Genomic DNA, 13,652 nt, shown 5'->3' on the forward strand with positions numbered 1-13,652 from the left:
ACATGTGACAGACCTGCATTAAGCTCAGACTCACCTCCTCCTTCACAAACATACTCAAAACTAACTTTTACAAACTCATCTCCTCCACATAACTGACTCCTCAGACACAATTTATTCGTATTATTATAATTATTATTTTTTTATTATTACTATTATCATCATAATTATTATTACTAGTAGTAGTAGTAGTAGAAGTGTAACTTCAAAACTCTTATCATTTAACTTTATTGTAAACTTATCTATTGCAATGCATATTTTCACATTAAAAAGCTCTGAAAAATGAACAGTATCATCATCGTCAACAGATTTTTTTAAGCTTAATGTCAAAGATGTACACTTTTCATTAGATTTATCTTATTTTTTCCTTTTATTTTTTGTGTGTTGAAATGCAACAACTGTTTAAACACTTTTAAGGGAAAAAACATATTTAATATGTTTTTATACACTCAAATGTTAGGGTGATGATCATGTGTAAAACATTAGTTCAGCATGTCCTCTAACACAGCAAATGAACAAACGGCCAGATCTCAGGAGGGACCGTTTATGTATAAATAATTTTTATACTTTTGACTAGGCCTGGGAAAGTAACACATTTTGCTGGACGATATTTTGTCCAACAAATTGTTGATGATAAACGATATTGTCAACATTATCTAGACCAAAATAACCACTAATATAATGTTAATATATCATAATAATGCAAGTACACCCTTTAAAATGCAACAAATGAACCTTCATTTAACATTGAAATGTCCAGAACCAGAACTTCTAAATGAATAAAAATAACAAACAAAAATTAAATAAAAAAGGAATCTCACTCCCTGTTAGAAAATGTTGCACCAAAAACAATAAAAAAGACCCAAAACAATAAATGCAATGGCCTATCCATTGTCAACAGCCAAAACTGCACTTCAATAAGGATGGAAAAATTATTGAGATGGGCACGTGACGTGTCAAGGGGTCTTTACATAACACCCCCCACCCCAAATCCGCACAAGCCTGCTGTGTCCCCCCCCCACTTCTGAAATCAAAATTTCGTCCCTGCATGTTACAGGTGATGTTTTAAAGTTTAGGTACCAATTAGTGAGATTTTTACAGCTAAATATGAAAAACTATAACAAACATCAACACTTCTTCAGTATTATAAGCACCATTTTTCTGCACAGTCAACAACACCACCTTAGCAGGCAAGAAAACGGAAAAGCTCTTTTAAAAAGTTTTTACATATATATACATATATATATATATATATATATATATATATATGTGTGTGTGTGTGTGTGTGTGTGTGTGTGTGTGTGTGTGTGTGTGTACATATATAGGCTCAGCTTATTCTGAAGAGATTTAAGGTATGTAAATGGCAGCTATTCCCTGTTATACATACTATAGCTTTTACATAGTACACAAGCTTTTCTGTCACATGCTTGAAAAAAAAAACACAAAGTGTAAAATTTGGTGTAATGTTAATTGCAGTTTTTACATGGAATGTCTGGTTTATTCTTTTTTGCTGCCTTGTCCCAGAAACTATCTCTTACTATTGTTGCAAAAAAAAAAAAAAACTACATTTATCCATGACACATTTTTTCTAAAATGCATGAACTGTTTTTAAACCTTCACAGACAAGTCCATCGGTGATTGACACTCTGTGCTTCAGGCTGATTTGAAAACTTTTTTCACTTTCTTCAGTTTGATCTCCATTGTTGTTTTGTGTCATTTTCAGTTTAGTTAGAAAGTTTTGGGTAGTTACTTGAAAATGCCTTATGATCCAGAATGTGTTTGGTCTTGTGTTGTCGTTTGTTTCTTTTTATTCTTCCACACTCCAGTCTAATGTTTCATATATTAATACTGGCTATCACTTTTGTTTTATTTTGAAAAACTGCTCTTTTTTTGTGTATTATTGTGCTGTGTGTGTGCACGTGCATGAGTGTGTGTGTGTGCATGATTGTGTGTGTGTGCATGAGTGTGTGTGTGTGTGTGTGTGTTTTCCTACTAATTGCCACTTATTCCCTTTTTATTTGCTATCAGCTCCTTTGTATATATTCGGCTCAGTTTCCTTTGCTCTCAGGCTGCATTACGTTAGCTTTCCTCCAGTTTGATTTGTGCTTTGTTTATCGTTCTGGATGTCTGTTTATTTTGTAGTCACTAGACTTCCTGCCGGCAGCATTTTGTGCCGTTCTTAATAAAAAAGAAGAAATATTGGTTTCCTTTTCAGCTGCCTTCAGTTAGTCCTGCATGCAGGTGCTCCACTTCATAAAATTCCGTAATTATAAAGCCAACTTCTAAAAAATGGCCATCCAAAATTCTTTCCTCCCTTCTCCTGCATTGTAGGCATTCACGATTTAAAGTTTAATACAGCCAATGGGTGCACCCTGCAGAAGGTCCCCCCAAAACGCCTCAAACATCTCCATTTGCTTACATGAAACATTTTACTCAAGTCACACACATTCAGCCTTCTTTCTTGTTCGTATTTGATCGAAGATGCAAATTAAAACAATTAGATGTCAAGACTAAGAGATAAAATGCAGCTTGGTTTCTGATGCAGACCATGAAGTGGTTTCAGGAATTAAAACAAGTCTGAGAATAAGGTTGTTTCCTCCAGTCAAAGTCGTCTGGCAGCATTTCAGTGATTCCTTTCACATAAAACACCACGGGTCTGTCTACTGGAGTCACTCACTCTCTTGGGGAGTCCCAGAATGAGACTCTGAGTGCAACAAGAAAGAAAACTAAACCAAACAAAGAGAAAAAAATCTTTCTCTTTTAAGCTAGATCAAAGAGGAATCTTGCAAAATCTCCTTTAAACTTTCCATTAAAATGCACCGCAGATTGAAGAGGTCACATCAGACCGCATTTATTCCTGGGTTAATACACAAGGAGAGAGTCATTTCATGAAATTACTATCATTATTAGAGCTTTTTGTAGACAGAAGCGAAGAGAGAGGTTACAACATATTTGCAGTCCCATGTGCCTCCTAGTTGGATCACAGTTATCCAGATTTTCATTTACACAATGATCAGAGAAACGCCTGCATCTTATGAAGCCTACAACCAAAGGTTAGCAGTTTGGGTAATGATATGTGCAGATCTTTAGACGATGTTATGAGCGTTGCTGCAACAATATTCCAGTTTTATGTGTTATACGTCTCCACGGACACAGTCTGTTAAATTGGAGCAAATCAAGCTTCCTGAACGAAAATGACCCGGGTTAGTAATTGGACAGGCAGGGAGAGGAAATGAAAAAAGGCTGAGGGAGAAACAAAATGCTTCTCAGTCTCACTCATCAACACACAGAAAGCTACATGGCACATACCTGCAGTGCCTGTGAACTCCGGCCACCGTTTCGATGATTGAACACTCGCCTTCGTTTAGACAAAAGGCGAGGTCCTTGTCCTCCACACACGGCTTGAAGACCTCAGAACGAACACTGGGAAGCGTTGGCGCAAGAGCTGAAAACAAAACACAACAATTCCTTTAGTTTTAGACAGAATTACTCTCATTTGACATTTATTTCATTTTTATATGTCTTAAAAATCAACAGCACAAAATCAGTTTTACAAATGTACTTGACGTTTCTCAAAGTGATATGTGGGATTTCTTCCAGTCATCCTGTTTATCTGTGCAGATTCTTCTTCAAACTGGAAAAAAGAAGATTATTCATTCCTGGTTTATGAAACCCAGAGGAAAAAAACAGCTTACCTGGGAATAATTGTATGCATTATGGTCAGATTTAAATGACCTTTTACAGCTTGGAGGCTGCTGAATGTTTTAACCTGATGAAACTATGACTGGCTTCTGATCAATAAAGCATTCCAGTTTTATGAAGTGGGGGTTGCACTACACGTTTGACTTGGAGAAGTGTTTTCTCATTCGCAGCAATCAGAAAAATGCATGATGTCTATTCTGAGTTTATTCATCAGAATTTTTATTTGAAAAGCATTTCTAGAACAAATGTGTTGCCAGGTGAACACACGCAAGAGTTAAAAAAAATCATCTTATGTTGCAAAAAGACGTTGTTTGATAATGGCAAGCTTGCACTGTAGCAATATACGAGTAAAACTGAGTGAGTGGCCACTAGAGATGAGCGAGTACACCACTATCTGTGTCTGTATCTGTTCAACCATCTAAATTATCTGTATCTGTACTCGGAAGGGACGTGGCATAACCAGGAAGTGGGCGTGGTTTAACCAGCAGTGGGTGTGGTTTATATCAATACATTATTTTAAATCTGAAATCTATATGGAATGATCATAAGTTGCTATGTGTATTGTTTGTTTGAAAACTATTTACAGAGCAGCCTCAGAATTGAGATTAAATATATTTGATCACAATAGTAAAGGAACTATTACAGAATAGTTTTTCAATAAAATCAGAACATTAATATTTAAGTGCATGAATTAATACATCTGAAATCATGCAGTAGGAACTAGGAAATATGAAATACTAGAACCAGACACAACTTTATGTATTTTTTTATTTTAATTTGATTAAACTGATTCTTTTCTTAACGTTCTTGGCATTTTTCCCCACACAAAGTCAAACAAAACAATGTTGATTAAGGTGTGTGTGAGAGAGATAGAGAGGGAGAGAGAGAGAGAGAGAGAGAGAGAGAGAGAGAGAGAGAGAGAGAAAGAGAGAGAGAGAGAGTTAAAAAAAATGTAAAAAACCCGAACAGAGCAGAGGCAGTGACTGACGCAGCACGTCAGCTCTGTCTTGTCAAATGCACCACGTAAATTACGAAAAAAGTAACTTTAAATTTTCAACCGAAAAAGAGGTGAGCCTATCAGCGGCCAGAGTCACAATGCTGGGTCGACTCAGCCTTGCCAGGTACCTCAACAGAGCGGGGACTAAGAATAGGGGAGAAAGTAGATGGAAAATACCGAACCGTGCCCGTGGAAACTATGGTTAGGCCGAGCTGCATTGGTCGTTTCTCTAAGTAGTGCTCATGGAAAACTACCTGTAGATGCCACAGCCGCCCAAGGGTGCACTGACAGAAGCAAGGCTGCCAAACACAGGTGCCACCAGTCCCTCCAACCACCACCAAGGAGGGTGAAGTGTCTTGCCACACAACACAAAAACTGCAAAAGACACATATATATATATATATATATAGATATATATATATATCTATATATATATATATATATATATATAGATAGATAGATATAGATATATATAAAGATAGATAGATATTATTGTTATTATTATTCACACCACATGCATTTACACTTGTGAAATTGTTACTATTACTGTCATGTGACCAAACAATTGTGCATTATCATCCCCCATGGTCCATGCACTGCTCAGTCTTTGGCAGTTTGTGTGCTGTGTGGCAAGACACTTCACCCTCCTTGTTTATTGGCAAGTATCTGGAAATATGATATATGTCACAATACAAGAGAGACGGTATAATATCTTGTGATACTAAAAGCCAGATGATGTTTGTGATTTTATGTCCAAACTTACTGAAAAAGTCAGGCCGGATTTGGGAGCACTTAGGACCTAGCCTGGCCTGCCAGACTCGTCCTCTGTTTAATTCTGCACAGAGAGAGTCTGGTAACCCACAGGCAGAGAGGCACATGAGGGGCGGGACTAGGCAGCTCAAAAATAACCAATCAGAATAAAGACGGAAATGCTGACTGTACCACGCAGCGCTGTAGTTTTCTTTAGCTGTAGTGAAAAAAAGACGTCTGGCAACGGTGCAAACATCTTTTATTCTTTTAGAAGAAATGCTTTTAGTGCTTCTACTTGTTGTCGTTTTAAAGACATTCAGGTAATTTAGAACAGAGGAAAGAGCCGCAGCGAACGCTACTTCAGTCGCCATGTTTATGACAAACTTGGTGTTATGGTGTGTGACGTACGATACTCAGCACTGATTGGCTCGGTTAGAATTCTCAGGGGGTGGGGTTATTTGAATAGGAGAGTTCCCAGACTCGTTCTCTGTGCATAATTAAACAGAGGAGGAGCCTGGTACGCCAGGCTGCTGAAGAACTGCAAGCCTCACAAAAAGCAAAACACCAACCTCAAGCAGCTGTGTCATGCCTCAGAGAAACCATTTTCTTTACAAAAAAAACAACAACAATTTGTTAAATTTTGCTTCAACTCAACCTGTTCAAAATGTCTAAAAATAGTTATAAATGTCAAATAAAATCTCACTTTGAGCAGTGATGCTATGAAGATGCAATGTCCTGTGTGTTTTAAAGGTATACTTGAACCTCAGCTCTAGTGTAGCATTCCTCATACCAACAGAGAACGGAGATGATGATGATGTGTCTGTTCTCCTCTTCCTGTCTGACCCTATAAGCTACACTCCCACAAAGAGCACGGCCGCCATGTGCTAGCACCGCAATGCAGGGCTCTCCACCCGGTGAAATATGCAGCTGTCAGCCAAGTTATCACAGCAGCATAAATATTCTGTGTGTGACTTCACACTAATGAGTGGGAATCCACATCACCCACACACAAGGACACACTTGTGTACACATAAATGCACACAGTTGCAAAGAAATAATCTCACTCCAGCTCTCGTGCTCTGCATACTCAAGCACTGAAAATGGGATTGACGGGTATTATTCCCGATGCCACGCCAAAAACAATTGGATTACACATGATTCTCTTTTCATCCACTTATTTTGTGCACCCAGTAACACCTTTCTACTCTAATGCAAGCAAGATTTTAGTCATTTCAATTCACTTTGGGTAAATCTGCTGCATCTGTGATGCCTGCTCTGCTTTGGATGGCACACTTCTACCACTCAGCTAACCAAACCGCGTTAAGGGAGATGAAAAATGCTGTAAAAATATGTTAGTTTTGCCTCGGTGTCCAGCTCGATCGGTGTTTTGTTTATGGCTATTGATCAATAAATCTAGGGCTCTTGATGTAAGACCCCAGAGATGATGCCAGATCAAAGAGAGCACAAAAAGAGACGTGTGATGCTCTTGGGAGCAACCAAGACATGACTCCTTTAGATAGAGAAGTTTGAAGAAAAAAAAACATTATCTGCAATGGCATGGAAAGAGGCTCTTTCAGAGCCAAAATTATTACATTTTACATGCCTTTTTATATTGTTTAAATGAATGAGGTGCATGTCTTGCAGTTTCTTTTTTATTTACCATCCGCAACAAGAACAAAAGTAAGCTTTCATACACTTACCAGATTGTGTGTTGTATTATTAATCCCTCAAAATCCCAGAGTGAGATGTTCAAAAGGTTATCTATTCCAGGATGCAACTTTATTATTGGAAAATAGAGCACAGTGTCCCCCGTGGTGTTTACGTCCCGTGCAATAATTGTCACGGCCTTCAGAGTCACTTGTACTTTTCATTGAAAAAGCAGCAGCGACTGTCAGTCCATGAAGAAAACCAACACAGTGGATGTTCACAGACAATTCCTTCATGTATGATCAAAGTTTCAGTGCATTAAGCAAAAATGCTTTAAGTGACTTTTCTGGTCACACCTGGAAGCCAATGAAAAACTCACTTTTTGGATGAGAATTAAAATCAAAAGTCTTATTTAAGGTCACTAACCAAAGCCAAAAGCCTCAGCTGACCGCTGATCTTCCATTACTCATTTAGATCCAGCACAGAAAGTTCTTTGAGTAGAGCATCATTTCATCCATCATGTGGCGTCGACGGAAATGGAATGGCTTGAAAGACAAGGTCGCAGAGTGACACAGCAGTTTGGGAATCAATAAAGATGGATGTCTCCTTTTTCCACAAATGAAAGAGTAACCACAGCACTCCAAGGCTGGTTGCATCAGCATATTTTCTAAATTGGTTCAATTTTCTGTCCAGGCACAGAAAGTTTCACAGTTTCACTTCCACAAGAGAGAGAGGTTGGCATGAGCTCCTCAAATTAAACAAGTTTATTAAAAAAGACTAAAATATCCTAATATATATATATATATATATATATATATATATATATATATATATATATATATATATATATATATATTGATTGTTTCCTTCTTTTCCTTTTTATACATAAGGATGTGTGTGTGTGTGTGTGTGTGTGTGTGTGTGTGTGTGTGTGTGTGTGTGTGTGTGTGTGCATTTAACCTTTTTCCAAAAGATCTCCAAGTGTAAGATATAAATAAATAAATAAATCATGTAAGAACATACAAAATTTGAAACTTGCATTGTTTTCTAAATATACGCATTAGGCTTCTTGCCTGGAAAATTAAAAAAAAGGTGAAAAGTGATTATGCAACTCAAATAAAAGTTGCTCCATGGATTTCATTAAACAAATTACTTAAATTCCTTTATTTTGCATTATAAAGGATAAAATAAAAAATAATTTCATGATTTTTTTTCTTGTAGTCGCCATATATGCTGTTAATGATCCAGACACCCTGGAACCACACTAGAGACAGGAAACACAGACCTGCAAGGCCTTGCTACAAACACTCAGATATCAAGTTGCCCTAAATCACGTGGGAATTTTGATAACAAAGCTAACAATTCACACATGTTTGAGAAAAACAAAATTTTTAATAATGTGAAGTCTGCAAACACAGATTAATCAGCTTAAATAAATGAGTAAGCGAACACTAACCCTCCCACACTTTTAAGCACCACCCCCAGCCCTTTAGAACAGTTGGCCATGTCAAGTCATCTTTAGATTTGTTTGTCCTTGAGCAATACCAGCTGTCATTTTGCTATAGGTTTCCATTTCATCACTGTGACAGCAAAGAAATGGTCAAAAATCGGCAGCATAACAAGCTCACTGTGGTGCCTTTTGAATCCCTTTGTTTTTTTTAAAATGTATCAACAGAGATCAAGTAATCCCCCCCCCCCCCCCCCCCGCCACACACACACACACACACACACACACACAGTAAATAAATAAATAAATAAATAAATACAAAAAATTGATTTGCTAATTGGATGGAAAACGGTTGTACATAAACCTTTCCCATCTCGTTTTTCTATGGAACCGACTTTAAAATCCTATTACTTTAAAAAATAAATCCGCGTTATTTCTTTTTTTTTTTTAACTACAGACATAGCAGCTTTTCAGCTTTCAGCATTAATAGGAAGTAGTGCCAGGATGACTAATTATGACTAACATACGAGTTGTTTTCAAATGAATCTATCAACACTTTCACTGAATCCTTTTTACAAAATAGTCCTCAAAATGTCAGCCTCGAGCAGACTTTATGAAACAGAAAGTGTAAGGTAGCAGTAAGAAATGGAGGAAAATGTGCTAATAAATGGCAGAAGCAGTGGGAGAGTGATTCATCCTGGACGCTGAAATCATTTTCACGTCCTTCACTTCCCCCATTGCACAAAGGCAATCCAGATTGCTGATTCTCTTGGTAATTTTCAAGGAATCTGCTTGCAGGGAATCACAGATTCAGAGATTAGATATCTGAGAGGAATGCCAAGGGAAGCACAAGGAATTTTTCTAATTTATTTATTTTTTAAAGACTGCTATAGAGTTAGCTATAATAAATGTCTTGGTAAGGTCTTCCAATAAGAGTCCCTTTATTAACATGACTTAGTGCATTATTAAACATTAATAAACAAAGGTCCCCTTTATTAATGTGACCTAGTGCATTATCAAACATTAATAAACAAAGGGTCCCTCCAGTAACTTGACCTAGTACCTTTTAATAGCATTCCTGAATAAACATTAAGTTTCCTTAAGGTTAAGATAAGGGCCAGGGGAGGTATATCTTCTTACTAATACCTCACTAAATATTTAATACTTTATTTATTAGTTTATCAGTGTTTAACAAGGCACAAAGTAACATTAATAAAGGGACCCTTGTTGTAAAGTGTTACCAAAAATTGTAATAAGTTCAACAATTTTAATTAGACGCCTTTTAATTTTCCTTTTTTTCTTTGTTCTGCAGCAAATATTTGTATTAAATGTTCCCGATTGTTACACAGCGGTTTCAGTGACAAACAACTCAAGTACAAAAAACTAAACTTGAGTGACTCGTGTGAAGCTACAGTACAACATGTTTTATACATTTACAGCTCACATGTAAAGTGGTTCTGTGTCAGATGTGATGCTGCACGGTTCAGCACGTGTAAACGGTTTCTTTGTGACTGTTGTTGTTGATCCTTATAAAAAATTAAAGGTGAAAGGTTTTTTCTCACAGGAAGAATTGTTAAGCATCTCTTTTCATGGCCCTTTTGGCTCTACTTAGCTCCTCCACTAGCAAAAAAAAATGCTGGGTTTGATTTTTGACAGCTCTTTTAAGTTGAATAAGCAGATCAGTGTAGTTGTCAAATCAAGCTCATTTTAACTCACAATGATGCTGAGGTAATGCCTCATCTCCTCATCAAAGAACTGCAAAAAGTTCATGCCTTTTATCATTTCTTGACTACTGCACAGCTATGAACGTTCCTCTGCACCAGCCTTCTCTGCATCATGTGCAAACTGTCAAGGCAGCAAGGAAGAGTTACTGCAATTGGAACAAAGTATGAATGCATATTGCTTTCCCTTCACTCAGCCCCGTCCAGTTCTGGATTGAGTTGTAGGATGTGATTGCTTACTTTGAAAATTTGAAGTGGATTGGCACCATTTAGTCTGACACCTTTTTCTGACTCCCTTCTGCACGAGAATCTTAAAAACCACATGAACTCATTTTGTTTAGTTCTTTTAGCTAGAGGCAGATGAAAACCAAAAGGTATACAATTTTGAGCGTGTTCTTTTCTACACTGTCTGAGAGATACTAAGGTCAGAGTATGAAAACAACCAAAATGTTTCACTGAAAATAAAGTTAAATTTAGATTAGAAAGCAATAGATGTCCAAAGACCAAGTTCAAGCATTTTTAATCCCTTTGCAGTGGTCTCTGCCTTGTGAGTTTATCTCTGTGAGAAAAAATAAAATAAAATAAAAAAATAAACTATAAGTAAGCCAGAGGAGTGAGGATTTAAAAGATTTTTGCCTGAAATTCTGACATCTCACTAACAGCGACTGCACCACTGACTGTTTTTCTTTGCAACGTTACTGTTTTTTGTCCACAAATAACACAAGTCTGCCATGTTGCTAATGCTAACAGTTACCTTCTTCTAGTCGAGACATGCTCTGCTCTCTCCTGGACACTCAACCAACAGCAGCCTTCCCCTCTGTGAGCCAAGATGGGTGAGTACATGAATGTTAATATTCAATATGACATGCAATTGACCGGCTATTCAAGCTTTCCCCTTCTTGTTTCTTTTCATGAATAATACAGGAAATAGGGGAACATGACCATTTTCATGTTTAAACTCACAATGGTCGATCATATTTAAAAAAAAAAATTATAGGCAAAACATATTTGTCAGTGAACTTGGTTTTTAATAGTGCTTGTAAATGCATTTGATTAAACTGTTAAAAAGACTATTATTTAAAAAGACTATCAACAATTTTGAATCTGTTTTAATTTTTTTTATTTCTTTGAGATGTTATTGGATTGTAAATCTCCAAAATAGATAAAAGTTGATTGCTCCTTTTGTAAATTTCTGGTGCTATTATTGATGCTTTATTTTCCTGTGAGCCTTGCTGCTTGGTTATCAGACATGAATGTCGTCCTCAAAGCTGTGATTGTATTGTAGTTTTACCACTTTTCTTAAAGGTACAGAATAGAGTAAAATGGCATCATGTGGTCAAATTTGGTTACTGCAATCACTCTCTCGCCCTTGTATTGTGAATCCCGTGGCTGTTGCCAGTTATAATGCAGCATCCGAAGATTCTAGATAAAAGCAAAGATGAGTCATACACAGTTAGTTGATAAATAGATAAACACATAGTCACATCTGGTGCTTGCATTCTTGGGTGTTTTACTGTAGGGAGCACTTTCTACACTTATTACGATAACATGCCATGAGTGACTATAACATTGAGTTGCTTGTGATTGAAAAAGTTTGAGATGTTTTTATAGCTGAATATTTACTTCTAGTTCATTGTTGGCATTGTTAGTGCGACATTAGCCTTTAGACTTTTTTACCCTAAAAGAATGCTGTGGCTTCTTATGTGTATAAGAAATAACTTTTGGGTTGCTCCTGTTTACTGGCTTTGGTTCTTTAAACTACTCCGGAGCTGTTTGCTGATTATAAGTGTCAGTGCAGCAGTATTAGCTTGCAGGAAACATGGCAACCTCACACTCACTGATGGTAACCAGTAGCTATGTCCTTCTTTCCTTTATTTTGATATAACAAAAGCTGACAATCACCGCAGCTGGCTGAGAAAAAAAATCTGTAATCTGTGTAGTTCTTACACAACACCTTTAAATTACAGTTTTTATGTCTTGTGTTGTTAGGTTCTAAAATTAGGATGAAGAAAAAAAGCTTAAGTCATTGTAATCTGTCATTCATTAGCCCAATTCCACCCAACCAAGGGCAAAAACAGAAATGTATCAGCGCTGACGTATACTGTAGCCAGAGCTGTCCTGCCATAGACAACACTTGAGACAATTCCATTTTACAACTGTAGCACTTTCCCTCTTTGGCTTCACTCTAATGTGCTCATTAGTGTTCCTGTGCTGAGCCTTAACCCTCTAGAGACTGTGGTTGGAGAGAACTGCAGCACACATCAAACAGTGCCTCACTACGTATGTGGAAGGTCCTAGGAGAGCCTGCTGATTGGTTACCCATCATGCACTGCTGCTTTTTGGACAGAGCCATATTCAAAGAAACCCAAACCGCAGTGAGCATGGCGAGAATAAGCTATGGTCAATGTGTCACAAGGGTTTGGATATTACTTGACTATTTTTATTACTTGAAGCATAACTTTAACCTCTGCAGCAGAAGTTAAATGTAGTAAATAAAAAAATCAGGTTTCCATTTCTCATGATGTAGAAAGGGTCAAGACAACATTTTTAAAAAAATGTTGCCAACTCTAACAGCTCATGGTAAGATCAAGAATCAAGTGTTATTATTTATTTTCTAGGAGCTGTGCATCTTTAATATGTAATAATTGGTTATGTGCTAACAGTAGATATTATGCTAACTGAGCTTTAGGTCTGGGCAGAGCTCAATCTGACTACATTATCTAGGTGCTAAACAATCTATCACAGCAAAATGTTGGCATCACATCTATTTTGTTAGCTGTAGAAAAATGTCCAGGGCTATTGTTATGGAGGTCCAGACTTGCTTGGCTAGGTTTAGATAACGATCACTGGCTTACCCAAAATCTACTGGATGCAGGTCTTGACACCAATGTATTTCATTTTGGTTCAGACAATGTCTTGGTTTACTTTAAATGCATTGACTATCTGATTGATCAGATATTTGCAAGACATTTACAGTATTCTAGGTTTACGTACAGCTAATTAATCCAAAACACTTTCAAAGGGATCCTCAGCCTCCCAATTGTCTCAGTCTAAGCTGAATAAATGAACTAAATAGACTCCACCCCACCAAGCAGCAAAGTATTAAATAATGGCCATCATCGATGAGCCAAATGCATTCACTTCTGTAAATGTAGCTGCATGAGGATGTTTGTAAGGTGACTCACACTAACAGCACATGTCCTACATGAACATCAATGCAGCATGTCCTAGGAGATCCTCTGTCCCTGACGTGACACAAACAGTGTCTGACCTGCGGGTTAAAGGGGGCAGATGCTGCTTGTGAGCAGAGTTAAAGAAGCTTGGCCTTGGTTGCCCTGACAGCCCTGTGATGGGCACTTAGAGAGCCATTTGTCACATGTAGCCAAACCAT

At 37.3% G+C, this 13,652-nt stretch overlaps 1 protein-coding gene across 1 annotated transcript in view; it reads right to left on the minus strand.

The window, feature by feature from the left end:
* Nucleotides 1-13,652, minus strand: part of nrg3b (neuregulin 3b) — a 336,969-nt gene that overhangs the window by 161,285 nt on the left and 162,032 nt on the right. The window contains exon 2 of the mRNA XM_015963144.3: nt 3,307-3,442. Coding sequence (XP_015818630.3) covers nt 3,307-3,442 — 136 coding nt within the window. The remainder of the gene's footprint in view (nt 1-3,306; nt 3,443-13,652) is intronic.

This window comes from Nothobranchius furzeri, chromosome 16 (genome assembly GCF_043380555.1).
Source record: "Nothobranchius furzeri strain GRZ-AD chromosome 16, NfurGRZ-RIMD1, whole genome shotgun sequence".
NCBI lineage: Eukaryota > Metazoa > Chordata > Actinopteri > Cyprinodontiformes > Nothobranchiidae > Nothobranchius > Nothobranchius furzeri.